Genomic DNA, 19,359 nt, shown 5'->3' on the forward strand with positions numbered 1-19,359 from the left:
ATTTTTGAAGAATTAACCACACATTTACATGGCAACGGCCCTTTTCTGCAGCGGGTATAGAGTGTTTGATTGGCCTCTGGCCCTTTAAACTCCGAGGGGCTGTAACTTTGGTTTCTTTTGGTCAATTTGCGTGATTGACACCTCTTTTTAATCGTTTGAGCCAATAGATTCACAGTGACGATGCCACGTTCACTGCAACCAATCAGACGTTGTGATGCCAAAACCCACGTGGGCCCAAATTTATTGCATGTGGCGTCTGTTCAGTCACGTGTCTGTAGGTGGGTCTAAAATGGAGGTTGTTGACGGAAAACTGCTCTGATGCAGCTAGGTAGGCATGGCAACTACTGTTAATCGCGTGGCTACCGGCGAAAATAATGGAGGAAATCAGGACGGTAAGCCAATTTCTGTCTTAGCGCATTTGCGCCGCTGTGTGTTATTGTGGTCTTCTTTTGTGGCTCATTCAGTGAATTTTGGTCTGATCGTGGTGAAACTTGGTGTGTGGAGTCAGTGATAGCTTTAGCTGGTTACACAAGTCTGAAGAATTTCTGGTTGGGTTTTGTTTGTTTAGCGGACTTCTGCGCATTTACGCAACTGCTCGTTTAGTCACGGCTTGTTTTCGGTGTGTTTGGTGGTTGTAGAAATGGTTTATATAACATTTTAGCTGAGATTCTGAGGTTTCTGTGGATACCACACATGTCTGGACTTATATTTCTCAACCCGCGTTATAACCGATTAAACGTGATCTCCTCCTTTTTGCCTCCGGTACCGGGGGCGTGGGGCTTAAGTGGTTAAACATATCAGGTCCCCATAAGGAGAATCATGTGCTAACGGCTGTCTAAATGACTCGGGTAAAGTTTGTAGCATGCCTGCTTGTTGTTTTTGTCTGCTTCCACTTGTCTTTGCACTAGGATGATTTCGGAGTAAATGTGCGGTCATATTCGTTGTGTTCCCACTAGTGCTGTCAGCGTTAATCTGAAATGACGTTAACGCCACAACACGGCAAATCTCCGTTAACGAGCTACCGTGGATCACCCTGTGCCTGGGGCTGGACTGCCAACACTTTAACAGCTAACCTGTTAACACACTAGTTCCCACCAATGTAATTGAGCATTGCGTGGCACATCCAACATACTGTTTTACTTTTGTCCATGACAGGCTTACCTTCAGGGTCATATGTCACATGAAAACCAAAATAGTTCCAAACGCCACATCTGAATGAGGGTGGGGGAGGTTCAATTTGCCATGTTGCAAGGAGAGCTTAACTTCTGTCTTGCTAGCTTGCCCTGCGCTCAGTGAATCTGCGTTTGACTACTCCGCCTAGGCTGCACTGTCGAGCGCAGATCCACTGAGTGCTCAACAGAGACAGCATCGTCAGAAGGAAAGTTGATAAAATAAATTAAAAATGTTGTATTGTTCGATACATATGCGTACTGAAACGAAAGCACTGTATCGAACGGTTCAATATGATAGGAGTATCGTTGCACCCCTTTTATATTTATATATATATATATATATATATATATATATAGATAGATAGATAGATAGATAGATAGATAGATATATATCTATATATATAGATAGATATATATCTATATATATAGATATATATATATATATATATATAGATATATATATATATATATATATAGATATATAGATATATAGATATATATATAGATAGATATATAGATATATAGATATATATATATATATATATATATATATATCTCTATATATATATCTATATCTATATATATATATATATATATATAGATAGATAGATAGAGCTGGATAGCGTAGTGGTTACACTACATGCCTTTGGACCACAGGATCGCAAGTTCGATTCTTGCCTGGGCCAGAAATATAAATATATATATTTATATATAAGCATCACATCAATTTATTCCCAAAAGTCATTTTATTTCTCATTACTTATAGGTCTCATGTTAGTATCCATTTGTGTAGGTGTGTGTGTGTAGCAGAGAGAGCACAACTGTGGGGAATCAACCCACACAAAGGCCTACAGAGTTACAATTGCAATCCTCCAACAAGCCAGCAGTGTGTAGACTATGATGACACCATGCAAAGGTAGAATACTTAGTGGTGGAAAAGTTGGCTTGAACAATGATGGGAAGCAGAGTTCACCACAAAGAGGAAGTCACATGCCCAAAGATCAAATAAGCACAGATGTGAAGCACAGATGAGGTCTTCATTGAAGTGAAGAATACTTCTGTCTGTAATCTTTACAATAGAAAAAGCCCCTGAACATTTCTGGTTGTTGGTGGGAACCCCTGCTAAGTCTAATTTAAATGGTAAATGGTACTTTTCTACACACTTTTTACTACAAGTTCATATTCATACAAGCACTTTTTTCTATACCCAAGTGCTTTTACATACACACACACTTTGATGGATGCATAGTGGGCAATTGAGGTTTCAGCATCTTGTCCTGACTGGTGAACCACCAGTTCGTCTTAGTTTTTGATGGATCATTTTTCAGCTTCAACTTATTTTAGGTAGACTCACAAATAAATTATGGTTAAGATCTTTAGCTATTTGTTTTTCTTTTCGTGATATTCAAGTCAGAGGACTGTGGAGGTCATTCCAGGTACTTCAGCTTGTGTTGTTGTGGGAGTAGTTGATGGTGCATTTCAAAGCCTGCTTTGGATCATTTTCCTGTTGCAGAAGCCAACCCTTCTTTTCAATTTCACTTTCTTGGCTGACTACGTGATGTTCACAGACATTTCCAGATTTTTTGATATGTAGTGCAAGTAGTGAAGGGAAATGTAGGAGTGAAGATATAATCTTTGGAACAGCAAGAAAGTTTGTATCTGCTTGGCAGAAAGGTGGAAAACCCTGAATATGACTGCAGAGGAGCTGTAGGAAGGTTCAGCTGACACAGGAGTAGAGGTTCCACCGCGCAGCACTGATGGACCAAGAGGGTCTACATGGAAAAGTTATTACATAGAAATTTTACTTGGTTTCTTGGCTTCTAGCGCCAAATAGTGATCTAAAGGCAAATCTCAAAGTCCACCTTCTGTTATTTCCAGAAACACATGCCGCTGAAGCTTTTGCCGTGTCCCTCACTGTCCCCTGAGTGTCCATGGGTATTAGCAAGTTCAAGTTCAGATTTTTACAAGGTCTTAAGGCTAAACTTGTCATAGAAATAGACATCAAAACTGTAGCAGGCAGACTCTGAACTTCAACAGGTAACAAACTGTTACCTGCTGAAGGAGTCAGACTGCAGCTTCTGTTTCTACTTGTTCATATTTCTAAAGTAGAATTGCCGTGGCGACCACTTTAAAGCCTCTTTGTGCTGGTTTTCCTGTTTCCTTTGTCCCGTCAGCTTTGTATTGATATATATAAATACTAACATAGCATCAGCTGCTTTGTTGCTAACGTTTGGAACAAACTTATTTATGCTAACTGTTGTCACTGGAAGTGGAGGACAGATGTCGAGGGAATGCAACGGGGAACAAGCTTAGTCGTCACATCCTGTGGATTTTGGCAGACAAAGTATTTCCATGGGGTTTTAGAGCCCAAGCAAACATTTCAGTGTTTGTATCCTCCCCTGGTGGTCTTTTTCTCTACATTTTCAGTCATAGTTGAGCTAATTAGCTTCATGTTTGGCTAGTGCCATCACTGGGTTTATGATGCTGACATCAGGAACAGAGAAGCAATATTTATAACAGTCTGACAATGAAGTTCACCACATAAACATATGAGAATTCTAGATATACATAAATGTAAATGGCTTAAAAGTGCTGGTTATTGTTTTACAAACAGGTCTGGGTATGTGGAGAAGCCTCAGTGAGGCTGCCTGTTCATGCCTGTTTCGGGTGGTACAGAGTATTTGCTATTTACGAATAGTTGCTCCAGTCTGCGTGTGCGAGTTTTCTTGGGCAAGACACTGAAGCCTAGGTTGCTTTCTTATGTGGAGTGTGAATGTTAAACATTAACATGTACTGATCAAAAGACAGATGAATTGAGTTTCTTCAGTGTAATAATCTGATCTGTATCTCTCACTTTGTAAGAGCCACTCTAGCCTATGTATAGACAATGTCAACATCATAATGCTTTCATTGGTAAATATGTATTATAACACTTTCAGTACAGTGCTGTGCTGTTCTTTTTCTATGGCTGGATTTTGTCTGATAAACACTTCACAGAAAACCCAACATCACAGTACCCTTGGTGTGTGTTTGCTGCAGACCTTGTATTTATTCCTTTTTGCTTTAAAAATCTACACCTGGGGGTGTCCAAGCATTTGGAGGATTTGTCAGTTTAAAAAAAGAAGAGAAAAAGGAAACAGCACTGTTCTCAGTCAGTATTGCACCCAAGCTCTCAGATTCCCATGTTTTGGCCATCTGACAACAGCTAAAATAAACCTCCAGCTTCCATTTATCTCCTGCAGCACTCACCTAGCTCCCAACTTCCTTCCTCAGTCGTCTAATCACTCGGTGCACTTTGTTCCAAACTCCTGTAGAGATAAGTTATGCAGCAGCTGCTACATTTTAACTTGATAGTCTGCATTCAAAACAGGAAGAAAAAAAAATCTGAAAGACAGCACACACCTGGGCAGGCGTTTCTTTTTAGAGTGCGCCTGAATAAGATCTGTGCTCTGTATAATGGATTCATGGGCTACCTGTGTGTGCTGATAAACTCCAGAACACACAGGAAACGCAGCGGCGGCAGACCGTCAACTCCAACCCGCTCGCAACGCCGACCGGCCTCCATCTGTTGCCACTTTTGAAAAGAGCGGCTGAAAACACGTTTGTGTAATTTGGCATGTTCTTTCAAATGGAAATAATCCGCCTGTTTTTCCTTCCGAGGGGAGGCTCCCCTCTGTCGTGGCTTTCAAGGTAAGATTAAGAGGACGTTTTTATCGTGCAGGATTTAGCTCTCTCTTCCTCTGGTGATTTCACTGCCTTCAGTCTGGCTGTTTGAAACGCACAGGAGACTTTGAGCGGCACTCCAAGCCCACTATCAACTGGCGAGAAGGGAAGTGCGAATGTAAAAACTGTTTTATCTTAAAAAAGGAGAAACGAATAAAATTAGATTTTAAGATTTAATATGAGAATCAGAAGAAAATATAAACCAGCTCTCGGTAACTATTTGTATGTTGTGAAAAGCAGTTGCTGCTAAGAGTGATGTGGTACACAAAACTGAATGGAAACTACATCTATAGCATGGAGACAAATAAAAATGACACAAATACATCCTTCCAGTGTGTATTTGTGTCATTTCAGATACATTCCATCACACAGTTTACCCAGTATTTACACTCAGTTTTGAGGATGCTCTTTATTAAATTCATATACAGTAGATGCACCATTATTATTATTTGGTGTCTTCTAAAGTCTGAAATCATAGTTGTTAAATAATATCTGCCACAGCCTCTCATGCACATGAAATTAATTCTGAGAAACAAGCATTAGTTTCACCTTCTGGCCTGAGAATGGGTCGAACAGATTGGAGATCTGTGACTCTGTCCAAATGACCAGCAGTGCAAACAAGCATGACTCAGGTGGAAGCATATGATAAGCGGTCTGATCCTGCTGATGAGGAGACTGGAGGTCAACGTCTGTGTTTTCTATGCATGAAAACCCAGGCAAGGAAACTGCTTTCAACAGTAAGTGAATGTGGCCCTTTTGCTTCCCATTAGAGGCTCACAGTGCTGAGGGCTCATGGGCATTTTTTACTGCTTAACCCTGTTTGAGAAGTCTACATGATTAGTGTGATTTTTTTTATAACCCCCTTTTAATTAATTGGCCCAAAATGTCAGATGTAGCAAAAATTAAAACTCAATGGTCAATGGTAACTTTATTGTCCCTAACGGGAAATTGATTTGCAGTATGTCCGTACAAACAAACAAACAGACAACCAACACATCACATACACTCACCAAAATAATATAAGCCTGAGAAAACAACCTAGATTTTTCATCAAAAAAGTGCAATGTGCAAAGTTAAAACACTGACACTGACAGACAGAGAATGTCTGTCAGTGTCAGCCTCCCCTCGGAAGGAAAAATAGGCGGATTATTTCCATTTGAAAGAACATGCCAAATTACACAAACGTGTTTTCAGTCATATGTGCAAACTGATGTTTAATTTATTGCTTTTAAAACAATTCTCAGATTATTTCACCTTTCAGGCTTTATGGCATATTAGCTTGCATATAGCACAGTAGGACAAACAAGGATTCGCCATAGCCACTATAGCAACATGCTATAGTTGAGTCTTGCTATATTATTACCTCTGCAGACTCTTTAATTGTTCAGTTCAGTGAATCTGAGCCCAGTTTATGTAGACTCAGATCCAGCCCCCTGTTCTCCAAGAGATCTGTATCTGGATATGGATGAGGTAAAACACATGGGATAGTGTGGGATGGTAGCCAGTGTAAACGCAATGTGTGTGTGTGGCATTAAAAAAAATAAAATCTACCCAGCGGGTTCATAAATACAAGCTCACCTCCAGGAAGACTTTGCAGCACTTTTGGCCCAGCATTAAATCATGATGCCACGTTTCCCCCGACAAAGATTCACATTTCAGTTTAAAAAATCAAAAAGAGGGACTGTTTTTTCTTTTTGTCCTAATACGTGTACTTTTGTTGTTTGGCCTTGGGACAGAGCTTAACGTTTTGGTCCCTCCGAGTGCATCCAGAGCAACTGATGTAGGAGAGGTCAAATAAACTGCAACTTTATAAAGAAAATGCTGCAAAAGCACAAAAAACAAAACAGAAGTAGGAAAAAACTCACAAAACACAGGGGATGCGTGTTTTTGACAGAACAGCTGCGTGAGTGACAAAAACCAGAGAGTCATCTGTGTTGTGTAAAATACTGTAGATACGTGTTTGCGTCAGCTGTTTACTATTAGCTTGTCACTTTCTCAGCTGGTCAATCACTTTACAGTCTTTGTGAGCTTTTGTGGCATTTTGTTTTTTAATTTCTATTGTGTTTTATTCAACTTCCACTCTATTTTGTAAGAAGCATTTTTCCATTTGCTGCTGTTTTCTTAAGTTGCAGTGCATTTGACCTTTCAGGGCCACCGTACGTACTTGGAAAAAAGAGGCAAAGCATCAAACACTAACTCTCAAAGTTCTAATGCAGGCTACAAACTGGGGCGTCAGCTCCCCGTTAGAGTAAACTGACTTTAAGTTGTTGTATTTTTTTTTCCATTTATTTATTCAGAAGTAACCTGTAACTAGTCCTTGTCACATTTGTGCTACAACAGTGTAATTTTCGTTAGTCGGCATCAAATCATTGGCCAACTGTATCCCTGCCAGTCAGATGGTTTGGAGTGCAGGTGGTGTTCACTGCTGTCTGCAATCCGCCAGCTGCTGACATTTAGCAGCAAACATCACATGTTAGAATGTTCACACAAATGTAAACACGCACAAGAAAGCATTCAAGCATAGACAAACACGGGCTCTCTGAGTTCCACCTCTGCATCGCAACCACATCACACACTAAAGCCAAGATAAAACTACCGCAAGGATTGTAGTGGAACGGCGCACACTCACGCTATGCTTTTCAGGCTCTTGGAAGAGAACCTGGGCTCCAGCCTAACCCGGTCCGCCGGTTCTGAACATGCTATTGGAGGAAGACGGGGAAACGGCAACACAACTGGCTGTCATGGCTCCTAGACTGGATGCCCGAGAACGGGTGATGAAAGGTATCCAGCGTGCAACTAAACACCAGTGGAAAGATGCAAAGTTTTTAGTCAGCCAGTCATGCCTCAGGCGTATTGTTCTGTTTTAGTTCTGTTTTGTGATACACCCAGAGAAAACATAACGTTACTCTGAGTGACGTGTAACTCGTTCACCTCTGTGAGTCAGTTCAATCCCGCTGACCGACGGTGACTAAGGCGCAGTAGAATTTATTTATTTACGTTCATGTGTGTTACAAAGAGCTCCGAAAGGTGAAGATGATTGAGAGAATTAGTGGTTGAGACTGTAGCTGGACCTCAAATGATAAATATATTTCAGGGGAACGTTTTATTTGGTTCAGATGTCTAGGTGTTTTTCTTTTTTTTTCTTCGCATTTCTAAACCAATACAAAATACTGTTAGGCTTACTTCTTTCTTATTTCTGAGAAAAGCTGATAGTGAAACTGTGCTGGCCTCAACCTGAAACTGCAGATTGGATGAAAATGTATTTCTATCCACTTTGTGTTTTATCTGACACTAGGACATGATAACCATTCAGGTTTCTGTGTGCACTAAGACAACCAGTTCTCCAATGTGCTGCATTGGAGAACTGGTTGTGCAAATTGCAAAACAACATGTTTTCTATCTAAAGCCATCCAGGTTTAGTTCTCCTGTTTCTGCTGTCATTTCTCAGGCCGATGCATTCAATTCAATTTTAGTTACAACAAATCACAGCAAAAGTTGCCTCAAGCCACTTTACATTGTAAGGTAAAGATCCTACAATAATACAAGTCTGTGTATCAGTGTATAGGTACAGGTTAGTCCCCTACATGTTTTGCACCACGGACCGGTTTATGTCCGACATTATTTTCACGGACCGGCCTTTAAGGTGTCGCAGATAAATACAACAAAATAAAACTAGTACCGGTACCAAAAAAAAAGATTTATTCATAACACACACGAAAAGACCCAAGGAAACCGAGTTAACGATAAAAATGATTTAAAAATAACTCAACTCTCAACTGAGTTGCCCAGTACCGGTCCATGGCCCGGAGTTGGGGTCCGCTGGGTTAGTACATAAGACTGTGCTGCTGGCTCTAAAATAGGTGTTAGTAGAGGTAAATATAAGTACATAGAGTGGTTTCAAAGTGCCGTTTAAATACTGGGCAGGATGTTTAGCACTGGAATGAGTAGACTTCTTAACTATGAACAAAACTTTCACTGGATTGGATTATCAAGGCTTTTATTTATTTCCTAGTTAATTATTCGGCAGGAGATACATTAGCAAGGCCTCGGTACAAAAGTAGCAGTAATTCATTAAGGTTTAAACCCTGGTGGACTCTTACGTTTCCCTTCTTTTCTCCTTTATAATTAATGTTTAAATGCGTTTGACAGGATGCAACTTTAGCTCACTGGTTGACAGTGTTGGTCAAGTTACTTGAAAAAAGTAATCAGTAACTAATTACTGATTACTTCCCCAAAAAAGTAATCCCGTTACTTTACTGATTACTTATTTTCAAAAGTAATTAATTACTTAGTTACTTTTTAAAAATACAATTTACAACCTGAATAGGTGATAAAGCGATAGATCTTTCAGCCCAATTCTACTTTTTCTACATAATCCATCATACAAAATGTAATCAAATGGAAAAGTCCCTTTTTAAAACTTGTTTTATCAGTTTTAATCTTTTAACTTTATGCATCAAGCAAAAATTTAATTATATGCACCATTCTCTGACTTGAAGAAATTAGTTTAACATTTAAATCTATTTTCTGCACATTCCAGCACATAAAATATTTTTTTGTGTGTGTTTACACTCAGTCTTTCAAATAGATGCAAGTAAAACACAGCAGAAAATAAATAAAGTCAAAGACTAGCGGTCCTTTTGCTTTATTTTCACCTGTAAAGCAGGAGTAGGGTAGACGGAGGTTTACTGTGGTGCAGGTGTGCCGCAGCGGTCAGTGGAAGAATCCGCGAGTTTCTCTGTGAGTTTCCCATTACGCACTCGGTGCTTGCTCGGAAGTTTAGGGTTTTTTTCGCTGTAAAAAGAAGTTTTCTTCCCACGCACAACAGACACTAATGTTTTTGTCACTTTTTATGGAATCAAACTTAAAGTAAGGTCAGTACTTCCACGCTTTAAACGCTGCACGCTCATACTCTCTCCTGCACATGATATATTATCCATTGTTGATCTGCAGACAGCTGTTGTCACGAACGTCGCACTCGCTTACGTCACTGTCATGAGACATACTCGCAAAAAAATCACGGTTTTAGTAACGCAGTAACGCAGAGTTCCTACGGGAAAGTAACGGTAATCTAATTACCATTTTTTCAATAGTAATCCCTTACTTTACTCGTTACTTGATAAAAGTAATCAGATTACAGTAACGCGTCGTAACGTGTTACTGCCCATCTCTGCTGGTTGAGTAGGTGTCCATGTGCCACATGGCTGAAGTACAGCAGCCAAGCTTTGAGTCGAAAGTGTGGTGCTGGGCTCTGTGTCTTCTCCTGCTCTCTCCCTCTCATTCCTGTCTGCTCTTCATTACCAAACAGTCGAATAAAAGGAAATTGCCCCCAAAATAAACTTAACACCAAAGAAACAATACATCATTATTTGGCGCAGCACGGTGGTGTGATTATGACCACTGTTGCCTCACAGCAAGAAGGTCCCGAGTTTGATTCCACCACCTGGTGGGGCCTTTCTGTGTGGAGGTTGCATGTTCTCCCCGTGTTTGTGTGGGTTCTCTCCGGGTACTCTGGCTTCCTCCCACAGTCCAAATACATGCAGTTAGTGGGGATAGTTGGTAATAGGTGCGAATGGTTGTCTGTCTCTATGTGTTAGCCCTGTGACAGACTGGCGACCTGTCCAGAATGTATCCTGCCTCTCGCTCTATGGTAGCTGGGGTAGGATCCAGTCCCCCTGCGACCCTGACGAGGATAAGTGGAACAGGACGGATTGACACCATTATTTGTTCCTCCATTCAAAACGGCCCCATGCTGTTGATAAACACGTGTGGGATGTGTTATGCACAAATTTTTGTAATTTTTAAAACTTTAGCTCCATACCCATTAACCATGAGACTATGCAAGAGGGAGTTGTAGTCCTTTGAGAATGAGTCCTACTGATTTTGAAGGCTTTTTTAAAGAAATGTCCATGAGGCTAACAAAGGTTACTTTGGTGCTTGATTAGCTAAATTAATGCCATTCATCAGGTTGGGGAGATTGTAACTTCTGCCTGTGCTTGTATGAGTTTCCACCCACAGTACAAAAGCATACATCTTAGGTTAACTGGTGAGTCTACATTGAGTGTAGCTAAGGATGTGAGAGTGTGGGGCCATGTGTCTTGATTTCTTAGATCCGTGACGGGCTGGTGACTTGTCACAGGTGTACTCTGCCTCTCGCTCTGTGACAACAGGGACAGACTCCAGCCACCCACACGCTAAGCTGGATAAGCTTTTAAGAAAATAGATTCTTATTAACATCCTGTTCTCATCAACTCTGCTGTACTTTGTTTTCAGCACTCGCTATAACAAAATAACTCATTAAACAGGTGCTTCATGTCGCTGTTATCAGCTGTGTCAGCTGGTGTAACTGTACACTCTATCATTGCTTTTTGCTCCTGCCTGCCAAAAAACATTTAACTTGTGAACTTAACAGCCAACAACAAGAGTATGTTAGTCGGCAAAAACAAACAGAGCCTGCTCGAAATCACTATTTGAATCCGTTTTTCAGGTTTTCCATCTGTTTCCTGGGAGTCTGCGGAGGCTTTGCAAATACTGGTTGTATCTGCCTGATGTTAGACGACAGCTTCTCAAGTTGAGTGATGGGGTACGGTTGTCTTTAACAAGTGGACACATGCTCAGACGATGTAAACAAGCTTCATGCATACTCGAGTTGTCACGCACATATAAGCATGCTCGCATGCTCCTCACCTCTGTTACGGCTCACCTTCTGGTGCCTGCAGGACAGTTGGATGTGGGCCTTCATCTTCATCTAGTAAACATACACTCTCACTGTCGTGATGACACGCTTTCCAAAATGCATGCTGAGTCTGAACGAATGCGCGTGGACCCACAAATGAACGCTTGCGACACCCCACAGACAGGCGTACAAGTGCACACGCGCGAGACCCCCACAGAGGAAGTGAGATTAGCTTTTTTGCTGCTGCTGTAATTCGGTTACCCCTCACTGCCGGAGGCCAAATGGCGAGCAGGGAGTAGGATTCTGCTGTGTCTGTACTTTGTGTGGCTGTCGGCTTGCTTATCCCTGCCGTACACAGGTGAGTGTCTTTTTGCATGCCTGTCTACTCAACCCCTCCACATCCCCCCTCCCTGTCTCCACACAGCCTCGACACAACCTGGGTGCCCCCTCGCTGCTAAGCTGCCGCCTTAAATCCACTATTGTGATGGGTAATGTGTGACACGCTTCCCCTTAGGAATATTACCATTGGCATCAGGGTGAAATCTCAAACTCTACAAAAGTGTTTGTATTCATAAAAACACCCTAAAAAGGCCCTATTACTACCTAAATCATCCAATCCAACTTTATTTAAAAATTACAGAGTCGAGCAAACTGCTTTGCAGTTAACAGACAGCAGTAAAATACACAAACACATTAATACTATGGAAGCAGTACTGAACAAATTGGGGAAAACATTGTCCTTCTCTGTTAACTCCTTTGTTCTTCAGCTCACTAATGGTTTCTTTTTTTTAAAGCTTTTTTTTCCCCTGTGTGGCTTTCAATCATATATTAATTCCTTACATGACAACCTCCCGTCAAAGGGTTTATTTTGCATGTCAAACACAGCCTGATTTTAGAACAGCTAGAGTAGCTTTGCATGATTCCCAGTTCAGAATAATCCTGCCTTATACTGTTCTTTGGTCTAGGCCTTTCCATTTAAATTTAAAACATGCCATTTTAGCTTCTCTCTCTCTGGATCACTCTCTAGTTACTCCAGCTTTAATCTTTATTCTGATTGGTCGGGGTTCTGTACTCCCAGTTCTGAACTATTGGTTTGTTCCAGTTCCTGTTCGGAATTTTCAAGCCCCTTCAACTAGGAATTTGTACTCGGAAAGCCAAAAGAAAACCCACCAATCCCGAGTTAACAATTCAATCCAAGATGGGGGGAGCGAATGTAAACGGTAGTAAAATTGTCAAACTAGTGTGTCAAGACTCACTATAAATAAGCCATAAACAAAGCACTGATCAGGCTCTGTCCATGGATGTGCTACATTGACTTATTCCTAATATTATAATATGTCCCTGAGACGACCATATTGGGAATATCTCCTGTCTATAACATCACAAAGATGTATAAGTGACACCAGTGAGGAAGTGCAGTATCCTGGATTCTTTCTAATTATGAGTACTGTGAAAGATGTTTGGATGTTTAGAAGTCTGTGGGAAAAGCTCGTGTCTCTTTTGATTCATGATCTCAGTAAACACATTCCTGATGAGTTTATGGTCTCAATCACTAGTTTCAGTTCCTATTAAACATGATGTTCTTTTGGGAACGATTGTATTCCTGAGCGCTTCGGTGACTTATTTTGGCACATCATTATTTTATCCATTCGGTTGATTAGACCTGTTATTGCTGCTGACCTGTTTCAAATTAACTTTAAAGCATATTAACTTTTTGGCTCCTAATCACACTATACCGGGACTTCTCGATGCCGTGCGAGACTTAAAAAGAAAAAAAGAGTAGTTTTATGATCTCAGACAGTGAAAGAAGGGCTGAGAGGGAGAAACTCGGGATGCAACAGTGGAGACAGAATCAAAGAGTAAGTTAATAAGGTGCAAATGAGTGAAGGTTTAAAGAAGAAGATGAAGGCGAAAAAGAGACAGAAACTGATTAGGAGTGAGTCGGAATTCAGCTTGAGAGAGACGAGCACAAAGTCTGAGAAAAAAGAAACTGCTCAGGTCTGACTTATCCATTTTTTAAGACGTAGAGTAAATGAGGCCCAGTTCAGAACAGGGTCTTTTCATATAGGGATTTACATTGTGTAACAGCAATATTAATGTATTGTTAGTTTACTATTTAAGTAAGCTTTGTAGACACAGCAATAAAATGTTGATTTTTTTTTTCATCAGCAAGTCAAACTGATCAGATTTCTATGAAGTTACGATAAATAAATTACCCATCAACTTTGAGGTCGGCTGGTCCTTGTGTCCACCTTGATACACCGTAGTAGCCGATGCAAGGGAGGGTTCAGCCACCTGTTATTGTACCCCTACAGCCGTGATCTATGTGGTGTGTTCGCTCTCGCCAACTCTGCCACCAAACAAGCTCAGTAAAAGCTGAAACCTAGTGTACGTTGGCACGGAGGAGGGATTTTTGAGCTGAGATTGTGGTGGCGACACCAACGGGGCCAACCAACAGATCACAGACGAGCGGTGGAGCCAGTGAGCGGCTGGCGTGCCAGAACCAACGTCACTGAGCTGCAAAGTTGCAGTGCACACATACCTTGCATGTAGTGAGTCATGAGTGCGCACACGCATGTATTCACATGGTGGGAGGCATCTGTCTGGCACAGGTTCACCACAATCCGGGGCTCTGCCTCCCCTCCACCGCGGACCCCTTGCCAGGCCAGGCTTGGAAAGAGGTCACATTCTCCAAGGTGTGTCTAAACAGAAATGACATGTGGATGTGCTGGCACGAGACGCCGCTCTCGGCTCTCTACCACCGCATCTCATGCTCCTGCCAGAAAAGCAGCCGTGGTTGTTTTCTTTCCCCCTCTTTTCTCTTCTCTTTTTCTTCTCCCTCCCTGTGAAATGCAGCCCGGTGCCAGAGAAAACAGAATCAGTGTTTGTTTTAATGGTTGTTCCATTCCTCAGGTTTATCCTGACTTAAAAATACCAGTAAAGTGGGGAGCGAGCTTGACAACTGGAATGATGCTTATGTTAATTTGGGTATGCTATTGCTTCTTTTGCCTGAGGAGTTCTCTCTGTCATCTTTCATTAAACAGCTTTTCTACTGACTGACATGTTTGTGGAAATGTATCCCCGTGACTTATTCCCTTCATAACATGACAGCATAGTATTTATGGTATACGATGTATCATCAGATCTTTCTCAGGGCTAACGTCTAATTACACACTGATGGACAGCTCTAATAACAAATGCATGAATTAGTAGAAGGTGTCAAAACACACGTATACACACCGTTTTACAGAAAGAGTAAGATTTTTTTTAAAAAGGGAAAAAAAAGAAGATCTGTTCTGGAGGATGCTGGTGCTGGCCCGATTCCTGATTACTGCGAGCTGTATAATTTGTGAGTGACACCTTCCTGTGAAACAGGATGTCTCCATTTAGACTGAGGTGAGCGGCGCGCATTAAAGATCCCCTCCAGACATCTTTTAAAACATTTAAAAATACTTTGCTTTGAACAATAATCTGTCCGATATGGTATCAGTAGGTGGATGTGTTGCCTGGGAGTTTATTTAAGTTGTTTTCTGGATTACGACTGGCTTCCAAGCTAGCTGTGATGTTATAAAATTAGACTTGTACATGTGTTCAGCTCAGACTTGAACTAAAGTTTTACAGATGCAAATGAAAACAAAAAAATGTAAAGCTTAGATTTTAAAAACTGTCCTTATAGTAAGCGCTGGATGTGATCATCACGTGTTGTGCTTTTGTCTGTTTGTCTTTGAGGAAGAAACACCAAGCTGGATTATTCTTTGGGAAACAGCACAAGTGAGCACTCACATCGACGGAGCATGTGCTCTCTGGGCAGTCTTCTAGTTAGACATAACATGATGCCCTATGCCTAATATTTTGTCGGTCCCCCTTTTTTTGCCAAAACAGCCCTGACCCATCGAGGCATGGACTCCACTAGACCCCTGAAGGTGTGCTGTGGTATCTGCACCAAGATGTTTGCGACAGATCCTTTAAGTCCTGTAAGTTGTGAGGTGGGGTCTCCATGTTTGTCCAGCACAGTCCCACAGTTACTCGATTGGGTTGAGATCTGGAGAATTTGGAGCCAAGTCCACACTTCAAACTCATTGTTGTGCTTCTCAAACCAATTCTGAACCCTTTTTGTTTTGCGGCAGGCTGCATTATCCTGCTGGAAGATGCCACAGCCATCAGTGAGTACTGTTTCCATGAAAGGGTGTACATGATTTGCAACAATGCTTTGGCAAGTGGTACGTGTCAAAGTAACATAGATGGCAGGACCCAAGGTTTCCCAAAATCGCCCAAAGCATCACGCTGCCTCTGCTAGGGATGGGTATTGATAAGATTTTCACGATTCCGATTCCATTTTCGATTCTGTTTAACGATTCGATTCTTTATCGATTCTCTTATCGATTCTTTTTTAAAAAGGAGAACACTAAGGTCTAATAGCTTAGAACTTTGTTTTATATCTTCTCTTTGAACAAGATAGAAATTTAGGAGTAACATGGCCTTACAAACCCAACAGTGAGATCTTAAGAGATCCACAGCCTACGGCTCTTCAATGGGGTGTCACAGGGTCCCCAGGAAAAAAAATTGTAAATGTAAAATAATAAAATAAATATTCTTCTGTAGCAATTACACAAGAATATCCAGTAATGTCCCTGCCTACAATTAAACACATTCACTTACCGAAAATCATCTGCTGTGGCAAATGGGTGCAAACCTTTGACCACAAACTGAGTCACTGCTCGGTGACATTCGTCTATCCTGGCCTGAAAGGAGACGCTAACGGTAGACTGCAGTGAGAACTGCCAGCATCTGAGCCAGACTCTGTCTGTCTCATCATGGTCATCTAAATGCACAGTAATGGCAGGTTTTGTAATAAGGCAGATCGCGCTAACATAATATGCACTGTTGTTGATTATTTACCTGCCGCATTAACGGGAGAGGACGTGCAAACGTTACCGCTGCTGCTGGGTTGAGATTCACGAGTCCGGAGCGGAATTAAAAACACGACATTCATTTAAGGTCATCGTGTGTTTTGTGAGCAAATGCTTTTGTATATTTGTAGTGTTTCCTCCCTTAAATGAAATATCTACTTTGCAAGTATTGCAAGTTGCCCTGTTGTCATCCATTCTCGTAAAGCAAAACCAAACTTTTTAGCGTTTGAGCCGCTTAGGCGCCGTGTTTCCTGCCAGGTAAATGACGCTCCGCAACGTGGTGACGTCATTCGGGGCGACTGGAATCGATAAGGGAATCGTTTGCAAAAATGGCAAACAATTCCAAGGAATTGAAACACTGGGAACCGGTTCTCAACAAGAACCGGTTTTCGATACCCATCCCTAGCCTCTGCCAACTGCCTTCTTCCTGCAGTGCATCCTGAGGCCGGGTGTTCTCCAGTACGCAACACACCAGAAAAAGAAGAAAGAAAGTGTGATTCATCAGACCAGGATACCGTCTGTTATTGCTCTGTGGTCCTGTCCTGATGCTCGCATGCACATTGTTGGTCATTTTTAGTGGAAGAAGGGGGTCAGCATGGGCACCCTGACTGGTCTGCAGCTATGCAGCCCCTTACACAACAAACTGTGATGCACAGTGTATTCTGACACTTTTCTAAGGGCAACTAAACCTCCTGTGTGGCTTTGAATTATAAATGGGAAGAGTCCCATAATATAACCACAACATTACAGGACACTGCGATGACAGTGCATCTCAAAGAAGGACAGTATTTGATGCAGTAGGTCAATGATTAATAAAGAAATATTTTTAAAAAAACAAGATAACATGACTAATGTGTTTGAAAACAGTTTCATGCTTGCACATGAATCTGTAATCTGTAATGGAATACATTTTAAAAGTAACCTTCCCAACACTGTCTATAGGCAACCACTTGGCAACAGTGGGAAGGAAAAACTCCCTTTAACAGGAAGAAACCTCTGAGAGGACTAGGCTCAGAGAGGGGCAGCTATCTGCCATGAGCAGTTGGGAGTGATGGGCTGTGGAAGCTGGAAAAGAGCCAGAGAAAAATAATAACCAATGATTAAATGCAGAGTGGTGGAGTCCCGGCATAAGGGAGGAGTCAGGGTCACCTGATCCACCTCTAATAATAGGAATGTTTAAAGCCTAATCTTAAAAGCAGGATGTTAGATATTATCAATATTAATATTGTGATATTAATATAAATCATTAATATCATTAAATGTGGGATATTTATGGAAATTAGAAGTGGTATGACCCAAAACAGTAAAGCTGTAATCCTGACAATCAAAATAATGAGCTGAAAAAATGTATCCATCGTTAACAGACTTTTTGAAAACGAGACATACAAAAACTCTTGCAGGTTTAAAAGTCTAACACCAGCAGAGTTTAATGTGTTTCTGGATAAAATATTCCTGCTTTGAGATTTTAAAATGGTAAAAAATGTCAGGAATATCAAGTCAACCTAAAATTTGGAAGCCTAAAAGAAGCAATCCTGCTTTTCAGGGAACAAATTAACTGCTTCGAGAAAAAACATTCAGTACAATTAAAATAAGTAACATCTTAATTCGAAGTCGCTCAAGTCCAACGCTGCTGCTGTGCTTTCCCTGCTGATAAGCTTTTTAAAGCTGACAGCGCAGGATCACAGCTATCTGGTGAATGGAAATGCGATGAAAGCTACCCACACTCAGCGGATTGCTTTGGCTTGCATCATTCTGCATCCCTGGCTGAATTAGTGCTTACTAGGTGGTAATAAAACAACTCTAAGCTGCAACATTGAGTTCAGGTCGAAAATGGCACAGTACAGTGCGCTGGGAAACTACACTTCTAAGTCTAAGGCGTGTCCAGGTTTGTCGCAGAGCTGATTAAACTCAAACATGTCCTGTTTTTGATCGACTGCCGCCCTGGAAGAGAGCGTGGAACATCACCTGGATCTAGTTTGCACTGACAAATCAAACCCATTTGTGGTGGGTGGGCAGGGAGTTAACCAAAACAGGGACTTTAATCATTTTTATGTATGGTAGGAGTTTATAAGTTTTAAATATACATTTATGTGCTCTGGCCCTTATAACTGAGGATAAATCACAGCAGTGATCAGGCTGTGGAAAGGACACAGACACACACTGAACACAGCAGGCCAGGTAGCACGCTGAGCTCAACACAAAGAACAGGGATGAGGTCCCTGGGGACAACATGGAAGTGGACAGGATCAGGTTTGCAATGGACTTACAGTATGTGTTTCAGAGGATTGCAATGCACGCACAAACTTAAAGGTGGGATGTCATTTGATGCCAGACTATAAATATGATGCAGTTTTTATAGGCAGTGTGGTAGCATTAAATAGCGCGTGATTACTAGTTTAATCAGAACATGATGGAATAAACTCTGTAGAGCAGTTATGGATTTAAAGATTTCATTTGGCAGCTGCACAGTCACTTATTGTTTATCTGTTTGTGACAGCTGTACTGTCCACCTACAGATTATCCCCTGTCCATTAGCTGTATGTATGGACCCGAGACAGAGAAGCTGCACATTTGTGAGGTTGTGTCAGTATCTCATAATAACCGCACCATTAAAGGTGCACCCTGATGAGACCCAAAAACCAAACATTCAAGCATCACCAGCCCCATCAAGATCACCCGAGTCACTGGAACACAAACATTATAACAAAGAGCGCTGATGAGATGATGAGAACTCGTGAGCCCAGAATCCCTAGTCTGGAAAACAATAGTAAAGACCAATAAGCCAAAAAGTGTGCTGTGTGAGAAACATGTATGAAAGTCTGCACGGAGATCTAGTGTCCACCAGCACAGCATCACAGATGTCGTAAGGACACCCAGA

At 41.4% G+C, this 19,359-nt stretch overlaps 1 protein-coding gene across 2 annotated transcripts; it reads left to right on the top strand.

Annotated features, from left to right (window-relative positions):
* The first annotated feature begins 305 nt into the window (after nt 1–305).
* LOC148101208 (uncharacterized) lies at nt 306–17,256 on the top strand. Of its 2 annotated transcripts, XM_087845589.1 has the most exons (6): nt 353–392; nt 7,539–7,676; nt 15,301–15,342; nt 15,454–15,545; nt 15,699–15,734; nt 16,915–17,256. In XM_087845589.1, exons 2-6 carry the CDS (start codon nt 7,592–7,594, stop codon nt 17,056–17,058), a joined length of 399 nt encoding a protein of 132 aa, XP_087701715.1. In that variant the 5' UTR covers nt 353–392; nt 7,539–7,591; the 3' UTR covers nt 17,059–17,256. The 2 variants fall into 2 exon arrangements, with proteins under 2 accessions (XP_087701716.1, XP_087701715.1); XM_087845590.1 differs by lacking the exon at nt 7,539–7,676 and having other exon boundaries at nt 306–392.
* The last annotated feature ends 2,103 nt before the right edge of the window (nt 17,257–19,359 follow it).

This window comes from Neolamprologus brichardi, chromosome 9, assembly GCF_056152115.1.
Source record: "Neolamprologus brichardi isolate AB-2024 chromosome 9, ASM5615211v1, whole genome shotgun sequence".
NCBI classification, from domain to species: Eukaryota; Metazoa; Chordata; class Actinopteri; order Cichliformes; family Cichlidae; genus Neolamprologus; species Neolamprologus brichardi.

Excerpts from the sequence above, each read along its gene's own strand:
- LOC148101208 (XM_087845589.1), top strand. The coding sequence starts at position 7,592 with ATGCTATTGGAGGAAGACGGGGAAACGGCAACACAACTGGCTGTCATG. Across the intron at positions 7,677-15,300 it reads CCGAGAACGGGTGATGAAAG|GAAGAAACACCAAGCTGGAT; the intron begins GTATCCAGCGTG and ends TTTGTCTTTGAG. Across the intron at positions 15,546-15,698 it reads CGACAGATCCTTTAAGTCCT|GCTGCATTATCCTGCTGGAA; the intron begins GTAAGTTGTGAG and ends GTTTTGCGGCAG.